The sequence below is a fragment of the Lotus japonicus genome, chromosome 2 (genome assembly GCF_012489685.1).
Source record: "Lotus japonicus ecotype B-129 chromosome 2, LjGifu_v1.2".
Classification (NCBI taxonomy): Eukaryota; Viridiplantae; Streptophyta; class Magnoliopsida; order Fabales; family Fabaceae; genus Lotus; species Lotus japonicus.
This window is the reverse complement of record NC_080042.1, coordinates 61,955,822-61,974,435: the sequence shown is the minus strand read 5'-3', so window position 1 is coordinate 61,974,435 and position 18,614 is coordinate 61,955,822. Positions and strand designations below refer to the sequence as shown.

Below are 18,614 nucleotides of genomic sequence, written 5' to 3'. Positions count from 1 at the left end.
TATGATTTTGGACTGTTTGTGATTTTCTTTATTATGCTGTAATTGAATAGTTTAAAATGGTGGAAGGATTAATTATAATAGTGTATGTACTGTTTTGCTCATAACTGCTACTTTTTATATTGTGGTAGTGGTAATGTTGTCCCAAATTGAAGTTTCTCTATTGTCATTAAATTGGGAGAAAAAAGTTAGACTTTGTAGCTGACCACTCTTTCCTGTTCTTGATCAGAGAAGGCCTGTGGTGGGCATCAGCTCAGTACCAGCTATGCTGCTCAAGGTTAGCAATCTCAATATATGAATGCTTTTCATGATTTGGACTGTTCATAATTTTCTTTATTGTGCCGTAATTAATGGAATAGTTTAAAACGGTGGAATGACTAATTATTGTAGTGTCCGTTGAATTTTCGTTGTTGTGTAGTGTTTCAGTTTGTTTTTTAAACCTATTTGATTGAACCAATCTTGTATAGCAGTGGGCTCTGTTATTGTTTTGCTCATTACCTCATTTTGTTTTATAGGATCTGCGTCGGCGTGTGACGCCTCTCTCCGAGAATGAAGATTTGATGTTTTTAGGCCTTTCGAGGGGGTGCCCACCATCTCCAAGGTTACCTTCATCCGTGCTCTTCCCTGAAATTTCCCATGTTGATTGCAGGTTTGATATTCGTGGCTGCGAAGGTTGGAAGGCTCGAAGCCCTTCAGGCTTGTCTTGCGTCAATCCCTTTTCTGTCGCCTTGAGGGTTCCCAGTGATCATGAGTTTGTGGAGGGGCTTGCAGACCCTCCTTCTAAGGTTTCTCCTACGTTACCCCGGGATAAGCTGCTGACCCCTAGGGTTAGGGGAAGACCAAAGAAAGTTGAGAATAGAGGAAGGAAGAGAAAGACTCCTACTGAGAGCTCTAATGGGATGACAATAGCGGATGGAATAGCTGTTGATTCTGGTTCGAGAGGGAAGGAGCTGATGGTCTTGCCGAAGGAGTTCTCAGAGCCTTATGGCGTTCTTACTAGGGCGAGAAGTAAGCTTCTAATGGGGAAGCGTTGTGGTATGAAGTATGACTGCACAGATGACACTGCACTTTACTAGATGGCGGCCCAGATCAATGCATGCAGATCTCCTTTGGGGAACTGAGGTAGTTTTTTGGTTGGTGGTTGTTTTATTGAGGGGCTTTTGGGCTTGTGGATGTTTAGGATTTTTGGGGGTTTTTCTGTAGGCTGGGGGTTTTATCGTTTCCTTTTCCTCTTGGATTTTTCTGGGTTGGTGTTTGTTCTTTCTTGGCGGGGTTGTCATTAGTGTTATTGGCTTTTTGATGTCTTTTGAGGAGGCTTGTATATAGGCTTGTATATCCTGGATATTTCCCTCAGTTATAATGATATTTTGCTTTTGGAAAAAAAAATAGTTACTTTACAAACATCAGTGCTCTAAATTATGCAAAAGGATATCAGGTTGTGATTTAGAATGGTGGATTCTAAATTTCTGGGTATCGGGAAATGGAAATGTTTTCTTCCTCATGAAATAAGGAAATCCTATTGTAGAAGGAAGAAAACCATTAAGTTTCCAAAAGCTAAATTGCTATTGCATTCTATTTCTGACTGCTATGTCCATCTAACATTTGCGTAAGGCTGGTTTTAATTGAATTAGAAATTGATTTTATCTTGAAGTCACTATTGGTAGATAAAAACAATAATGTGGAAATCCTTGTAATGCGTTTCTACATTCATTATCTCATTTTAATTTCTTCCGTATGTTGCTCTCAGTTTTGATTATGTATAACTTAAATAGAAGAAACACAGCTATTGATTTCAGAGCATGAATTGCAAGATGAAATTGGAAGTATTGAATCAAGTGACATTGGACCCGAAGCTGCAATCCCAAAAGCAGGATAAAGAAATCCTAATGTTCCAAATAGGATATTCCTAAAGTTTCACATTAGAGTAGGGTTATTGTGCTCTTTGTTGACATAATCATGTAGCAAAAAATATAAATTGATTTAACAATAATTTTGACTGCAATAAAATTTATCAGAAGTTTTGATTCCAATCCCTCATATACGTTCCTATTTCAGTAAATTAGAGCAATGCACTACAAGAAAAGGAGCAGCTAGGGGCGGACATTCTGCGGCGGTTACGCATAAACCGCCGCAAAATGTAATATTGAGGCGCTTTATCCAGCCGCCGCGGATTTCCTACAATTAGCAGCGGTTGCTTTTCAATTAGTGGCGGTTTTTAAGACATTTACGGCGGGTAGACATTTACGGCGGTTCAACCGCCCGCCGCAGAATGGTTAATAATTTTTTAAAAATTAAAAGGGTCACGCGAACCCTATCTCATTCCTCTTCGCGTTGGAAACGCGTTTCACATTCCTCTTCTTTCCTTTCTTCGTGTTCCTTCAATCCCAAACCCAAACCCTCACCATTCTCGCTCGAAACCCTCACCGTTCTCCATCGTCGTTCTCGCTCGAAACCCTCACCGTTCTCCATCGCCGTTCTCACTCGAAACCCTCACCGTTCGCCATCGCTCTGGTTCATGACGAAGTTGTCCGCAACTTCGAATGCTGAACTCCATTCTCAGAAGCAAAGCTCACGCAAATCGCGAACTCCTTCAAACCGCACACCCAGATTGAAGCTCAGTCATGGATTGAAAGTAAGCACTTCGTCTCATCTCGCGATCCTTCGTTTGTTTTGGTCAGGAATTAGGGTTTTCAGATTTCAGATTTACAAACAGATGAATTTGATTAACACACTAGTAGTTAATTGATGGAATGGTTGAGAAATCAACATTTCTCGCATTTGTATGGTTTTAGTTCTGTTTAGCACTGATCTTAACATGCTGCTTCTTTGGTTTTTTTTGTTTGCAATAGACACGAGATGCTTATTGTTGTGGTGAGCGTTTGATAGTTGATGACATGTTTGATAGAGTGGAGGTACCTTCCTCACTGTATAACATGGATAATTTTAACATATGTAGTGTAATCCTTGGTTTCTGATGTAAACTATCTTTCATATGATTGAAATCAATACAGTTAAAGCATATGGTTAGGTTCAAGGTCAGATGTCTAGTATCCTCGATGCAGTATCAGGAGGCAATCAACATATGCTGATGCTGAGGTAATTGTTTTCTCTATCTTGGTTGCTGACTTCCTATGTTCTGTTTGTATGATGTATTAAATAGTTTTTAGAATCTATTTTCCTCTTCTTGACTTACGTAGCTCAGGAAGTTAGGATTTTGTGCACGTGATTTTATTTGTATTGAATTGAATGTCTGAAATTGCTACATACTTACTGGTATAAGATATAAACATATATTTCTGGAAGAAATGTTCAGCTCCATTGCACATAGATATTTCTTGATTCATAGCTTTGAGCAAACTTGGATTTACTAGTTATGTTCTTGTTTCACAGCTTTGAACAAACTTGGATTTACTAGTTATGTTCTTGTTTCTTTTACAATTTGGTCTGAGCAATTTAGATTGACATATAAACATTAAAAAAGAAGAAAAAAAAGAAATGTTCAGCTCCCCTTCCCCATGCTTTCTTTCTTTTGCTCCCTTCCTCTGTCTTTTATTCTTTCCTTGGTTTTTTTATAGTATATTGAGTGATATGGCTGTAGGGCAGGAGGATCTATCTATGGTTTTTGCACTAGCAAGCGTGGGCTTTGTTCCTTGCTTTTGGCAGTCTAGCATGTCTTGGGCCCCTATCGTACGCTGTTGGCATTGCTTATCAAAATGCATTCGGTTCAGGATTGTCACACGGTAGCCATAATCCTGGGCTAGGCTTTTCAATAATAGTGAATAACATTATCTTCATTGTGCTTGGCTTTGTCATCGGGTACCCACTTGCATCAGCTCCAGGTAAAAATACTTTTGCCGGTATCCCTCTTTATCAGTAGATGCCTTAATTTTCATTTGTACTCCAAGCATTAAATGCAAAGGCAAATTAGTTCAATTGGAAGAGTTCCTTGTGGGAGAGTTTTTCCTCTATATTCAATCATTGCCACTGCTTCTATATGTGTATTTTATTAACTGTCTGTTTTCACAGTTAAGGTGATTCAAGGCCTGTGGAGAAATGACTTAGTGGCACTAAGAGGTGCATGTCCAAATTGTGGGGAAGAGCTCAGTCATTGAGATAACAGTCTCAAGACTTTCTCTGGATTATTTTCCAATGTGGACATTAAGGTTTTTACTTTTCTCATTAACTATTTGTATCTATTGTTAATGTGAACATTTCTTGTTTCTTTGTCTAAATTTCATACTATATTAACAGGGTCTATAAGATTCTCTGCATTGGCAGTACCTGTTAGTCTATAACTATGTTTTGTAGTGGTAGTACCTGTTTGTGTGTCAAGTGATGTGAAGTTTCTAATCTATGAATTGGTCATTTTACATTTCAGGGCTCAGGCACTTGGAGCTAAATTCACATTTTACAATTCCTTGTTGTGTGTACAGGTGTGTGCTTCTAACAAACATCAAATTGCTTTTCATTGGAGTAACTGTTTAATTAGGTGAAAGTTATGTATTCCATCCTTGCGTGTCTGTTTCTGAGATTTTAACCAATGCACTTAAACATGAAATTTTATTTGAACACTGATAGTTTGTGAAAAATTCAGTTTTGTTTTGTTTTGTTGAAAAATTCTACTAATTGCTTTTGTTTTTGCTTTGTTTAGGTACATCAATCACTGATCAGAGCAGAATGCACTAGTTTGTGTGGCATTGCTTCCCCATTGGTATCCAGTTACAAGGTATATCACTCAATTTCTGTGTAGGGATTCTAATTTCTGGTCAACTTGCCACTTTGTGTAGTTTACTTTAGCTTACTGCTATTCGGAAATCAGAATTCTCTTCTTTATTTTTGAATTTGAAGTTTTGTTTGAATGGTGCCTAACTTGTGTATTCTTTGTATAACTATGTTGTGTTGGCACTGTTTCTATTGTTAAGATGTTAATACTGAAATATTGTGTTGATTCTCATGGTTGTTGGCAATAGAGTCTAGAAGCTAAAACTATGTAGGAAGAGCAAGGTTTAGTGCATGATATGGCATGTAATGCAATGCTTAAACTATAAGTACTCATACATGATTTAAATTTACTTTTGAGGAACATTATCTAACATCATGGACATGTTCAGAAATTTTAATTAGGATTTAGGATTGCTTATATTTGTGTAATCAAGGATATATATGCCTTCAATTGTCAAAATAGTGTTTCTAATGCTAATAAGAAACCTTAAAACACAGCTCAAAGTGTAGTTTTCTGCTAGCACTTGTGGGTGATACATATCACAAATCCAACGTGAACTTGTTGAGAATCCAGTGTGTTCTGTAGATTTATTATTTGTTCTTTCTTTATTGTGGTCTTAACATACTTGGTTGTGATTGCTTGCTAGGGGCATATCAAGAGGATGGTGACGAATAAGAGGAGCTAATCTTAGCTATATTTGGATATGGATGGTAAAAATTGGGTTCACTTGAATTTAGTTTTGAACATTCAATCATGATGATTATATGATTGAGATTAAGGCTTTTCGTATGAGCATGTTATCACCTGATATGTTCCAGTGATTTGCTGTATTATAAAGATCAATGCTAATATTATTTCTCATACTTGATTGTGCTTAAAAGTTAACAAAGGCAATCCCCGTGACTGATGAATTTGCTATTTATGCCTTTTTCAGCTTTCATAGGGCCCAAAAATGTACATGTAGTATCTGCAGCTAACACCTATGTACAGGTTTGTTTTTACGTGATTATATCTCCTTTTATTTAAATGAAGACTTCAATTCAAGTTTTATAAATTTAAATAGTTACAGAACATTTTATGGAGGGAATTCATTAAAGCCTTCATCAATTTCCATTTTCTTATATAGATGAGGGTATTGACAGCATTTTCTCCTGTAGGGATAAATCTTGTTAATTAGGTTGTAGTTTCATTTACTTAAGCTGGAAAATGTAATGGTGTCATTTGGCTTGAATGATGTCTTTACATTGAATTTTTGATGAGCTAGCTCAGATTTAGCATTGAGATTTTAGGTGGATATCTTTTTTACTTGTTCATTCAATGAGCTCATTTTTTTTTTTATGTAGGTTGTCATCCTTCCTATACAATAGCTATTAGACAAGATTGCATTTTACGTTCATTGTTCAAATATAAAATCAATATCTGCTCTACTAGATTTAATTGATGGCTATCTAATTAAATACCGTTGTAAAAAATTATTTTAGTATTTCGCGGCGGTTTAAACCGCCGCAAGTTAGAGGCGCAATGAACTACACACTCTGCGGCGGTGTGAAACCGCCGCTATATACTGCGGCGGTTATTCCAACGGTTGGATATAAGCGCCGCAGAACGGCCCCCGACGCTCGTAACTGCGGCGCTCCAGCAAAAACGCCTCAGCATACATTTTGCGGCGGTTTTAATCGCCGCAAATTGCTCTAAGAACCGCCGCAAAATGCTGATTTTTTTGTAGTGTGGATTGCCTAGTTCCAGAATATGTACCATGATAAAAAGACCAAAAACAAGAAGGAAAGGAAACAAAATGCAAGAAAGTCCTATTATGCATATTGTTGCTGCAAAATGACATAACATCAAAATACATTTGCTTATCAATGTCAAAACACTAAAATACATATTTGTTCTGGTCTCTGATCTTGGATTGGTTGTGGCGAGCCTTCTTTGCAAGAGACAAACCTAGAGGAAGTATTATAACCATCCTTGGTTTAGGATGTTATCCGATAAGGAATATGTAATTAAAGAGGAGCAAATGTAAACACTCAAATTTTGCCTATTTTTTTTTAATTTAGTAGTTATTTAGTTGAAAAATAAAAAAAAACTGAAAAATCTCAAAAAGGCAAAAAATGATAAAAACCAAAATACAAAATAGTTTATCTCAATGAATTTAGGTCTTTTTTTGTTTAAGTGCCTTTTAATTTTCTTTATTTAATTTGAGATGTTCAGTTATTCTCCACAAAAAAAAACACACACACACACACAAAAATGGTTCCTTTGTCTTTTTTCTTTCTTTATCATCTACGCACAACACTCACAATTCATTTTCATCAATTTTTCATCCTTATCCTTTTTCATAACATTTTTTTCCACTCATTCCTATCACCAATTCAGACATTCTATCTTTTTCACTCACAACAGCAACACAATTAGCACAATGCACACCTTTTTCATTCTCTCATTAGGCATACACAATTGGAGATATGTACAACCTATACACAAAAGAGGGGACCATGTGCATAAAAGACAGAGAAAACAAAAGCTTCAGCATTGACCATTACCAAGAGGCAAAGAATGCACAAATAGAAGTTTTTTTATTGTCATTAAATTGGAAAAAAATATAGACTTTGTAGTTGGCCGCTCTTGCTTCTTCTTGATCAGAGAAAATGGCCTGGGAACGCGGTGGGCAGAAGCTCAATAGCAGCTACGTCGGTCAAGGATAGCAATCTCAATATATAATTGCATTTTGTGCTTAGGACCGTTCATGATTTTCTTTTTGTGCTGTAACTAATGGTATAGTTTAAAACGGTGGAAGGAGTGATTATAGTAGTCTCTGTTGAATTTTCGTTGTTGTGTAATTTTCCATGCTAGGGTCTATGAGGCAAGAAGCAATCTCAAGGTAAACCCTAACATAGCACTAAATAAGAAATATCATGTAAGAAAAGTATTATTTCATTAAGTGAGTAAAAATATCCTTAGTACAATGGAAGACCCCCTTTTATAGTGGGTGGATCTCCTTCTAGAAGGCTCAAGGGAATTGGGTCTTACAACCAAGGTTAAATTCTCAATATAAAAGAGTAGGCTAGGCCCTAATCCAGATTCCGGGAGCGTTTGACTTGCTCACCTAACCATGTGTGGCGGGTCCCCAAGGCCCAGCCCCCTAGCTAAAGATGCAGATGATCGCCCTTGAAAAGTCTCGCCAAACTCTAACTCTGGGCGGGTCCTATCATGGGTAGGTCCCGCCCTGTCCATATAATGTTTCAGATTGTTCTTTTAAAGTTATTTGATTGAACAAGTCTTGTTTAGCAGGGCTCTGTAGTGTTTTGCTCATTACTACTCTCAGCAAGCTCAACAATTGTTGATAATAAAGATTGAGATAACAGGTCGATTCTAAATTTCTAATAATCTGTAAGAGCATCTCCAATACTAGGTTCTAAGTTCTTTGCATTATTATTCATGTGGTTCCGTACTGTCACATGTGCTTAAGCAACTCTTTGCATATTTTGCTCCTACCATGAGTTATTAGTTTTTAGCACTATTCATCTGGTCCCACAATACCATTATATTAGTAATATTTTTTATTTTCATATAATTTTGATTGAAATTTAAATGCTATATTCAATACTTAAATTAAAACAGTTGATGAATGAGAGAGAAAAAAATAATTTTTTATGCTAAAAACTTAAAAAATAAAACTCATTATATAAGAACTAGTTTTTATTTTTAAGAATTACGAACTCTACGCCAACCCCCTCAAATGGTTAAGAACTCAGTTCTTAGTTCTTAGCTTAGAAATAAGAACTAAGAACTTAATCAACATCACTTTGAAAAGCTTGCAGTTACTTTGCTTTTGTAATTATTTCGTGGTGTGCTCATGAAAGGCCATAAATAAAAGCATAGGTTCCTTCTGGAGAAGCTTGGCGAGCTAAAAATTGCAGTATTTTATGAATTCTCTTTTTTTTTAAAGATCAGTATTTTATGGATTCTAAATTTTGATAAACTTAATATTTTCACTCTCGATATCGTTGAAATATTTACTAAATGAAATGTTATCATATTTAATTGGGTTGTTAATTGAATAGACAATAACATTTTGGTTTATGTGGCAATAACACAAGACTGATTGGCCAGAAATCTATTAATCTTAAAGGACCAATTGCAAGAAGCAAAACAGAAGGAAGCTTCTTTAGAAAAACGACGCTCTCAAGCAGAATCAGCACTCGACGAGCTTCTCTCCTTCCTCCGATTTGACACCGTCGACCATCTCAACACCTACTTCTCTCAGGGGATTTCCCCTGTGTTCTCCGACAAGGACGCTGATGCTGATGCTGATGCTCATCATCTGTCTTCTACCAATGGAATGTTTGTTGATAAATCGGTTTCCCTTTCGTATCCTTTTAGACTACTTCTGGCTTATCAGTACAAAGCCAGTCTCGCTTCACTTGATTTTAAGAACCGGGTACATATTATCTATCTATCCCTTTTTTTATTAAATTAAATTGTTTATGTAAAAAATATTAATTTGATTTTGATGTTTTTGGTTGGTTTTAAAGGGTGATAGAGTGCTCCATGATGTGAATTCATTGATTGAACGAAAGTCTAATGGCCATATTACACAGCTTCTTCCTCCCGGGACAATAACCAACTTAACCAGGCTTATCTTTGCAAATGCACTACGCTTCCAGGGTCTTTGGAAACACAAGTTTGATGGTCCAAGATACGAATTCTCATTTTTCCTCCTTAATGGCACCTCTGTCAAGGTTCCCTTCATGACAATCAAGAAGAAGACACATTATATTAGAGCTTTTGATGGTTTCAAAATCCTCCGTCTTCCTTATAAACAAGGTAGAGATAGAAAACGCCGCTTCTCCATGTGCATTTTTCTTCCCGATGCCCGAGATGGACTTTCAACTTTAATTCAAAAATTGTCTTCCGAGCCTGGTTTCTTGAAAGGCAAACTTCCTCGCCGAAAAGTGCGAGTAGATGCCCTCGAGATTCCAAAATTCAATATTTCTTTTACATTTGAAGCTTCTAATGTGCTCAAGGAGGTTGGAGTGGTTTCACCTTTCTCCCCAATGGATGCATGTTTTACAAAAATGGTGGAGGTGAATTCTCCTTCGAATAATTTATGTGTGCAAAGCATATTTCACAAAGCTTTCATTGAAGTGAATGAAAAAGGCACTAAAGCAACAGCAGCCAGTGTTGGGTTTGCACCGGTACCACAATCTGCTCGGAGGCCTGGTCCTGTTATAAACTTTATAGCTAACCACCCTTTTCTTTTCTTGATCAGAGAAGATTTTACCGGAACAATCCTCTTTGTTGGGCAGGTGCTCAATCCTCTTGATGGATTACCGGTCGAGGTTAGCCATCTCTAATTGCATTTTATGATTTTGGACTGTTTGTGATTTTCTTTATTATGCTGTAATTGAATAGTTTAAAATGGTGGAAGGATTAATTATAATTGTGTATGTACTGTTTTGCTCATAACCGCTATTTTTTTTTTATATTGTGGTAGCGGTACTGTTGTCACAAATTGAAGTTTCTCTATTGTCATTAAATTGGGAGAAAAAAGTTAGACTTTGTAGCTGACCACTCTTTCCTGTTCTTGATCAGAGAAGGCATGTGGTGGGCATCAGCTAGTACCAGCTATGCTGGTCAAGGTTAGCAATCTCAATATATGAATGCATTTCATGATTTGGACTGTTCATGATTTTCTTTATTGTGCTGTAATTAATGGATAGTTTAAAACTGTGGAATGACTAATTATTGTAGTGTCCGTTGAATTTTCGTTGTTGAGTAGTGTTTCAGTTTGTTTTTTTAAACCTATTTGATTGAATCAATCTTGTATAGCAGTGGGCTCTGTTATTGTTTTGCTCATTACTTCGTTTTGTTTTATAGTGTCTGCGTTGGCGTGGGACGCCTCTCTCCAAGGATGAAGATTTGATGTTTTTAGGCCTTTCGAGGGGGTGCCCACCATCTCCAAGGGTACCTTCATCCGTGCTCTTCCCTGAAATTTCCCATGTTGATTGCAGGTCTGATCTTCGTGGCTGCGAAGGTTGGAAGGCACGAAGCCCTTCAGGCTTGTCTTGCGTTGATCCCTTTTCTGTCGCCTTGAGGGTTCCCAGTGATCATGAGTTTGTGGAGGGGCTTGCAGACCCTCCTTCTAAGGTTTCTCCTGCGTTACCCCGGGATAAGCTGCTGACCCCTAGGGCTAGGGGAAGACCAAAGAAAGTTGAGAATAGAGGAAGGAAGAGAAAGACTCCTACTGAGAGCTCTAATGGGATGACAATAGCGGATGGAATAGCTGTTGATTCTGTTTCGAGAGGGAAGGAGCCGAAGGAGTTCTCGAAGCCTTATGGCGTTCTTACTAGGGCGAGGAGTGCGCTTCTAATGGGGAAGTGTTGTGGTATGAAGTATGACTGCACATATGACACTGCACTTTACTAGATTGCGGCCCAGATCAATGAGCGCAAATCACCTTTGGGGAACTGAGGTAGTTTTTTGGTTGGTGGTTGTTTTATTAAGGGACTTTTGGGCTTGTGGTTGCTTAGGGTTTTTGGGGGTTTGTCTGTAGGCTGGGGGTTTTTCTGTTTCCTTTTCCTTTTGGATTTTTCTGGGTTCGTGTTTGTTCTTTCTAGGCTGGGTTGTCATTGGTGTTATTGGCTTTTTGATGCCTTTTGAGGAGGCTTGTATATCCTGGGTATTTCCCTCAATTATAATGATATTTTGCTTTTGAAAAAAAATAGAGTTACTTTACAAACATCAGTGCTCTAAATTATTATGCAAAAGAATATCAGGTTGTGATTTAGAATGGTGGATTCTAAATTTCTGGGTATCGGGAAATGGAAATGTTTTCTTCCTCATGAAACAAGGAAATCCTATTGTAGAAGGAAGAAAACCATTAAGTTTCCAAAAGCTAAATTGCTATTGCATTCTATTTCTGACTGATATGTCCATCTAACAGTTGTGTAAGGCTGGTTTTAATTGAATTAGAAATGGATTTTATCTTGAAGTCACTGTTGGTAGATAAAAGCAATAATGTCGAAATGGTTTTTACTTCTTGAGAGGGGACGCGGGATGCTATATATTATCACACCTTGTAATGCGTTTCTACATTCATTATCTAAATTTAATTTCTTCCGTATGTTGCTCTCTACAGTTTTGACAAGAAATCAGCTTTGATTATGTATAACTTAAAGAGAAGAAACACACTAGGGATGGCAGAGAAGCCCGAACCCATGGGCACCCGACCCAACCCAACCCGATTTTTTTGGGTGAAAACCCGAGTTAATGGGTTCGGGTTCGGGTTCGGGTTTTACCCGATTGCTGAAAGTGTTTTCGGGTTCGGGTTTGGGTTTGGCTAAACCCGCACCCGAACCCGGTTTGTATAAGTGAAATTCCAGATATATCCTTAGGTATATATATGTTATTAGAATAGAATTAGGGTTTGAGGTCACAGCTTTCTTCTCCACTTTCAGATCACGGCTTTCTTCTCCTCTTCCAGTTCTGCTCTGTTTCCTTCTTCCGCCCACGGAGCTGCCATTCTCCTCTTCCAGTCTTGCTCCGTCTCCTTCTTCCGTCCACGGAGCTGTCGTTCTCCTCTTCCAGGCCCGCTCCGTCTCTTTCTTCCGTCCACGGAGCCACCGTCCAAGCGTCCACTGAGCCGCCGTCACCTCCGCTTCAGGTTTTCTCTCTTCCCTTCAACCGTTTCCCCTTAGCCTCTGTTTGATCTGGAACAAGGTTTGGATGAGGGGTTTGAGGTGAAATATAATGTCAATCAGGACTGCATCAACTGCCTGGGAAGGGAGGAAGGAAATTGTCACTGGAGAAGTGATGATTTTGATAAAAAAAGTGGCTTCTTCATGCTATTAGTGCTCAAGTAGAACTAATGCTGCCTATCTCTGCTCTATTCCCATTCTCAATACTGATTCTCATGACAAAAGTATGTCTTCTATCTCCTCTTCTCTATTCTTTAATTTCCCCTCTTCCCAACTAGAGCTACTATAATAATCTTACATGCATATATCATAGTCTAGTTTTATTCAAAGTCATATGTTTTCTTGAGAATTGGAGATTAGATTTCCATTTTCCAGCTGTAGGAACCCTCCATTAGGCTCCAGTTTAGGAACAATTGTAATTGGAAATTGGATGGAAAGGACCCACTTTGGGTCAACACTGATTTGGATGTTCGGAACAACTTTGATCAATTTATCAATTCACACTTTTGGAGTATGTAGTTTAGGCCTCCGATTCATTGTATATACATCAAATAGTGAAATTAAAATCTGTTCATTCATGATTAGATTAACATATATATATTCAGTTGTCTGTGGTGTGCATTCACACATGGTCTTCATTCTGCTCTCTTGTAAGTAAGCCATTAATAAATAGCTTATTCTGTTTGAACTTTGAAGGAGCATGTCAGCAAGATACTAGCATGAAATTAGGATTCAAGAAGATTAATTACAAATTTGAAAATCCATGTTTAACCATTAATGAGTATTCTCTTTGCAAATCCTAGGATAAAAAGAATGACATATTACTTAATGTAGCAAATCCAGTATGACACTTTAACCTTCAACCTGGGCTAATATTGATGCAGCATCTGATTTTGCATTGGTTGACTTAATATTGCACACCTAAAAGGTGTAAACGTTGCTGTTATAAATGGTAAAAGAAACTGCTATTCATTCTTCATTTTTTATGGATTCTCAAATGCAGATGGACAAGAGTTATGAAGTTCTTTGCAAAATATTTAGGGATGAAGCTAATGCTGTTTTGGAGAACTGAGAGCACCATTGGATTGGGTCGGGTTTCCGGGTTCAGCTGTTTGTTTGAGGTTGTGTGCGGGTGTGGGTACGGGTCGGGTGAACCCGAAACCCAATGGGTTCGGGTGTGGGTTTAAGTTCACCACCCATTTCGGGTTCGGGTGCGGGTGCGGGTGTGGGTTTTTGATTTCGGGTTTGGGTTTGGGTTTGGCAAAACCCGCACCCTACCCGACCCATTGCCATCCCTAAAACACACAGCTATTGATGTCAGAGCAGGAATTGCAAGGTGAAATTGGAAGTATTGAATCAAGTGACATTGGACCCGAAGCTGCAATCCCAAGAGCAGAACAAAGAAATCCTAAAGTTCCAAATAGGATATTCCTAAAGTTTCACATTAGAGTAGGGTTATTGTGCTCTTTGTTGACATAATCATGTACCAAAAAATATACATTGATTTAGCAATAATTTTGACTGCAATAAAATTTATCAGAAGTTTTGATTCCAATCCCTCATATATGTTCCTATTTCAGTAAATTGGAGCTATGGATTGCCTAGTTCCAGAATATGTACCATGATAAAAAGACAAAAACAAGAAGGAAAGGAAAGGAAACAAAATGCAAGAAATTTTGCATGTCAATGTCAAAACACTAAAATACATATTTGTTCTGGTCTCTGATCTTGGATTGGTTGTCTTATAATCTTGTTTATCTGGTTGTTGTGAGCCTTCTTTGCAACAGACAAACCTACAGGAAGTATTATAACTTATAATACATTTATAACCATTCTTGTTCTTGTCATTATCTTGTTTCCTCCCTCCAAATCCAACTTTTCTGCCATAATCGACACAACCTCCAAGCGTCCTCAACACTTTTAAAAACCATTTCTTCCTTTGGCTTCCAATCTTCTTGCATCTTGTACCCATCTTCTCGCTGAAGGCTCGTTGACGAGGGTTTGGTTCGGCTGTAGGGATCAATGGTTTTTGGGGATGACTTTGGCATGGAGATTGACGAGGAGAGAGGGAGAGGTCCAGATCGAGTGAGACGAGGGAGAACGGGGTGGAGATTGCTGTGTCTCCCAATGGTTCTCGAAATTCGGTGGGGAGAAAGGGTTCCGTGCCTTTAATTTGCAGCAGAGACAAAGGTTCTTCCCCTATTCCAACAACGGTGGTGCTCCTACCTGGGGTTGGCTTCAAAGGCTCCTGGTCATGGCTCAATGGTGGAGCTTGCGGTGGTGGGAAGAGTACTGCGATTTTGGTGGCGATGAGGTTCAGTGGTTTTGAGTTCGAGTTCTTCTGTTTTGCTTCTTCACCCTTTGAACGTAGATACCCTCAACCAAACCAAACCTTGAGAAGCATTTTCTCACCATGGAATATGTAATATTTTCGAGTAGACCATCCACAAACAGAGGAGCAGGTCGATTCCTCGCGCCACCAACCAGTTCTTCTGTTGATGAACCAGCCTTCATGTTCGATCTCCATGGTTCTGTACCCCAGATAAGATTATCTTTGCCTAGAAAGAAGGAGGAGTACTTCTCTCTAGAATTCCCCATCAGCTGCTTGAATTTCTTTTTTTTAATCATTTTTTATGTTCTAAACATTTATTTTAACTTTTTTTTCTGGGCTACAAATCAAATTCAATTTTATTGTCTTCGAATGATAGCTCAAGTGGTAAGATTTATGAGACATATGAGTTGGGTGGGAGAGATCCATGAATCAATCCCTGGAAAGTGAAATTTATTTTTCCGATGTACCAAAAAAATTCAACTTCTCTCACTTCTCCAATTTCTGAAACCCTAAACCTCCATGGCTACATCATGAAGTAGACAAGCTGCCCTAGACTGCTAGATCTCAAAACAATCCATCTCATCCCGTGAACCACCACCAGAAGTCGTTCACTCTAAAAAAAACGAAACCAACAACAAAGAGAACAGAAAAGAAAGATGTTGAAACAAAGAAGAAGATGATCCAGCGGTTGTCGCTCCAGATCAAACCGTCGTCGTTACAGATCAATCGTCATCGCTCCAGACCAAGCCATCGTCACTCTAGATCGAACAGTTCTCTCTCTTGCTCACTGTCCCTCTCCCTCTCTTTCACAACCACAACATTTCTCAGATCATTTCTTTTCTTGATCTCTTTATTGTTATATTTATGGGTTGAGATTGGGGGAATTTCTATGATGAGAATGGGAGAATTTTCGGGTTTGACCTGGGGGGAAAAAAGGGTGACGAACCTGGTGGTTGCACACAGTGTCGTTGCCACGGCGATTGGACATGGCGGTGGTTGAGTGAGTTATGGTGAGAAGGAAGACGATTGAGAGAATTTTGAGGCATAAGAGTTTCAAAATCTGGGTTTTGGGTTTCAAAAATATGGGTTTTAGGTTCCAAAATCCAGGTGTTTTGATTCTGTTGCTTCTTGATGTTGAAAAACTTCAAGTTTCAAGTTTTTACTTCCGATCTGGGTTGAAAAGCTTAAAGCTTTCACCTTTATTTTCATCTTTGAGCTTCTTCGGGTTTAGATGCATATCTGTGGATGAGAGTTGAGAGTTGAAATAGAGGAATAAACTTTTGTTCACACCTCAAAGATAAGGTGGAAAGAAGTGGAGGATGAGAGATAGAAAGAAAATAGAGAGAAAGTAAAGATGTGATAAATAATTTGATTAATAAAAACGAAATAATATATAGGGAATAAGGTCCTTTTAACATGGAGCCCTATTTTTCGGGCTCCAATTTTGGAGCCCTATTTTTGACCTGCTATCACCCTTCACTTAAAAAAAATAAAATAAAAAATTTAATTAGAAAATTGTAATAAACGGTTTAAGTTAATAAAAATCTCATATTCTTCATGTTCCACATTCTTCTTCTTCCCCCACAACTCAAACCCAGAAATTCATCCATTCATTGAATCTCTAAATCCAGAAATTTTTACGAAGAGAAGATGAAGCAGATCGAGATTAACAAAAAGATGCTATCAACAGTGTTCTGAACACTAAACTAACATAAAAATCAAATCTTTACAACACAATATCAAATTTGAAGCTCAAAGATGTTATCACCAGAACCCGTTCTTCTTCTTCTTCTTCTTCTCACCCCCACCATTTTTCTCTCCCACTCCTTCATCTTCTCCCAACAAATTCCATTTGAACCTTCATCATCATTCCTAAGCAATTGATTCTGGGTATCTTGCACAACTCTCTGATGATCAATTGATTTTCCACGAAGCATGAGAATTGAAAAGGGGTAAATAAAGTTGCAAAATGAAAACTAAAACCTTTTTCATTTCCATTTCCTTCGATTAAAAGGACTATCATGACAACGTTCTACCAAAAACTTACAGTTGCAACGTTTCCACAGATCCTCGTGTTTACACAAGCACCCATCTGCTTCTATAGCGGTCAAGCAACTGCAAGTTGACAGAAAATGCTTAGTTTAACCTCTTCTTCTCCTCCTCCTCCTCCTGCATCTGGCGCTGGCGATTGTGAGATCTAGAGCCCATGGATCATTGAAATCCATTGAAGGCACCATCTTTATACCATGATAGACCCATATTTTTCAGATCTGTCTGGAATTTTTGGGGGTGGTTAAGGCGAGGAGGTTTTGTGAGGATAATATCTGGTTTTGTAATTTAGGGTGGGGTAACAACCCAGAAGTCATGGGAGAAGGTCTCGCGGAGGTGATTATGACGGTGGTGATGCCTTCTCGGTGTGGAGCTCCATAGCCATGGGAGAAGGTCTCGCGGTGGTGTTGTGGCCGTAACTGTGGGAACTCGTGGTGGTGGCTCTGTTTCGGTGAGAGGAAGAGGTGGCCGTGGCTGTTGGTGGTGGTTTCAGTGTGCCCACTGTTGCCGGACCACCACCACTTCATCGTCGCCTCTTCATCGCCCTCAGATCTATTTTTTATTGGAAAAAAAATGGATCTTTCCTTTGACCCTTACATTAGAAGATGAAGGAGTGAGAGAGAAAAATGTTATGTACATTGGAATCATATCCATCCAAACGCTCCTTCTCGATCCACCCGGACTCAAAAATGTTATGTAAGGTTTGAATTCATTTTTCCATTTGATTGATCTGATTCGTAGCAAAGTTGAGTGAGTATTGGAAAGAAGAAAGGTTGGTCTGATTAATTAAATTAAATTAAGATTTGTTCATTAATTAAGTTTTAATGTAAATTAATAATTTTTAGAAAAAAAAATTGAAAAAAAAAAATTAAGGTTGATCACCGGTCAAACACATGGCTCTAATTTTTGAGCCCGTAAATCGGACTTCATATTATCCGAACCCTAGAAAATAAATGTGGAAAAGAGGTGAAAAGTGTGGATGAATTATAACTCGAAACAGAGAAACCCAACAAGCGAAGTGGTTGTGTGTGGTTGGATTTGTACTCCCTCCTTGTTTTTTTTTTTTTTGGGTAGCCATTAATTGATTAAAAGGCACAAGGGCCCGGTGTTGAAGATGAAAATGAAGAGGCTTGAAGAATGTGGCTAAAAGTTGAACAGATAAAATTTAATTTTCAGAAAATACCATTTTGAATATTTATTTTCAAAAAAGAAAAAAAACTGAGAAGTGAGAACACGTCACAGCAGATCAAATTTCCCGAATGCAATTTTTTTTAAAAAGTCCGTTGTGTAAAATTTCACAAAACAAATACGTGTATACTAGGGGAACCATGAATTAGGCAAACCCATGGATTAATGACAAAAGATAACACTTTCCAAGCGTAGATAAATAGGAAAAGTTTTTTTAATGAATGCGAAATTTGATGAGCCAGTTAGCATTATGGTTTGACTTTACTTGCCCTTCAAAAGAAAAAGACTTTAAGAGTTACTTTATGAACCCGTCTCTTGTAATAAAAGCATTTAACTTGAGCATATTAAACACTAAACTATTAATTAATCTCTTGTAGTAATTAGATTTCACTTTTTACAGTTAATGGACTAGTTAATACTACATTAGTTAATTAATCAAGTCTTTGTCTTTTTTAATATTAAGTAATTTTTATAGTTTAATTAACAATTAATTAGTTGACAAAAATGCAATTGCAAAATTAATGATGCTAGGAATATTGCACTTCCTGCATAATGGTGGGACTTTTATGGAGATGGTTGTCCCGAACTAAAAAAGTTTGTTGTTTGGATTCTAAGCTTGAGT

At 37.9% G+C, this 18,614-nt stretch overlaps 2 protein-coding genes and 2 long non-coding RNA genes across 5 annotated transcripts; 3 read left to right on the top strand and 1 right to left on the bottom strand.

Annotated features, from left to right (window-relative positions):
• The first annotated feature begins 27 nt into the window (after window positions 1-27).
• On the top strand, window positions 28-1,458 carry LOC130738713 (uncharacterized). The gene is made up of 2 exons (XM_057590827.1): window positions 28-274; window positions 513-1,458. The coding sequence occupies exons 1-2, from the start codon at window positions 263-265 to the stop codon at window positions 1,071-1,073; spliced, it is 573 nt and encodes a 190-aa protein (XP_057446810.1). The 5' UTR covers window positions 28-262; the 3' UTR covers window positions 1,074-1,458.
• A 2,137-nt stretch (window positions 1,459-3,595) lies between these two features.
• LOC130738712 (uncharacterized) lies at window positions 3,596-6,179 on the top strand. Of its 2 annotated transcripts, XR_009019544.1 has the most exons (7): window positions 3,596-3,836; window positions 4,024-4,160; window positions 4,376-4,430; window positions 4,649-4,723; window positions 5,367-5,430; window positions 5,655-5,710; window positions 6,064-6,179. It is a non-coding gene; the product is annotated as an uncharacterized LOC130738712 (long non-coding RNA). The 2 variants fall into 2 exon arrangements; XR_009019543.1 differs by having other exon boundaries at window positions 5,655-6,179.
• A 2,649-nt stretch (window positions 6,180-8,828) lies between these two features.
• Window positions 8,829-11,831, top strand: LOC130738710 (serpin-ZX-like; the record flags this gene model as incomplete). Its single annotated transcript, XM_057590826.1, has 4 exons — window positions 8,829-9,164; window positions 9,259-10,065; window positions 10,324-10,365; window positions 10,604-11,831. Coding segments are annotated over 4 exons (1,734 nt in total), but the record flags the coding sequence as incomplete, so codon positions are not given.
• Window positions 11,832-16,445: 4,614 nt separating this feature from the next.
• Window positions 16,446-18,305, bottom strand: LOC130738711 (uncharacterized). The gene is made up of 2 exons (XR_009019542.1): window positions 16,803-18,305; window positions 16,446-16,662 (listed from the first exon to the last, which is right to left on the bottom strand). It is a non-coding gene; the product is annotated as an uncharacterized LOC130738711 (long non-coding RNA).
• Window positions 18,306-18,614: the final 309 nt, after the last annotated feature.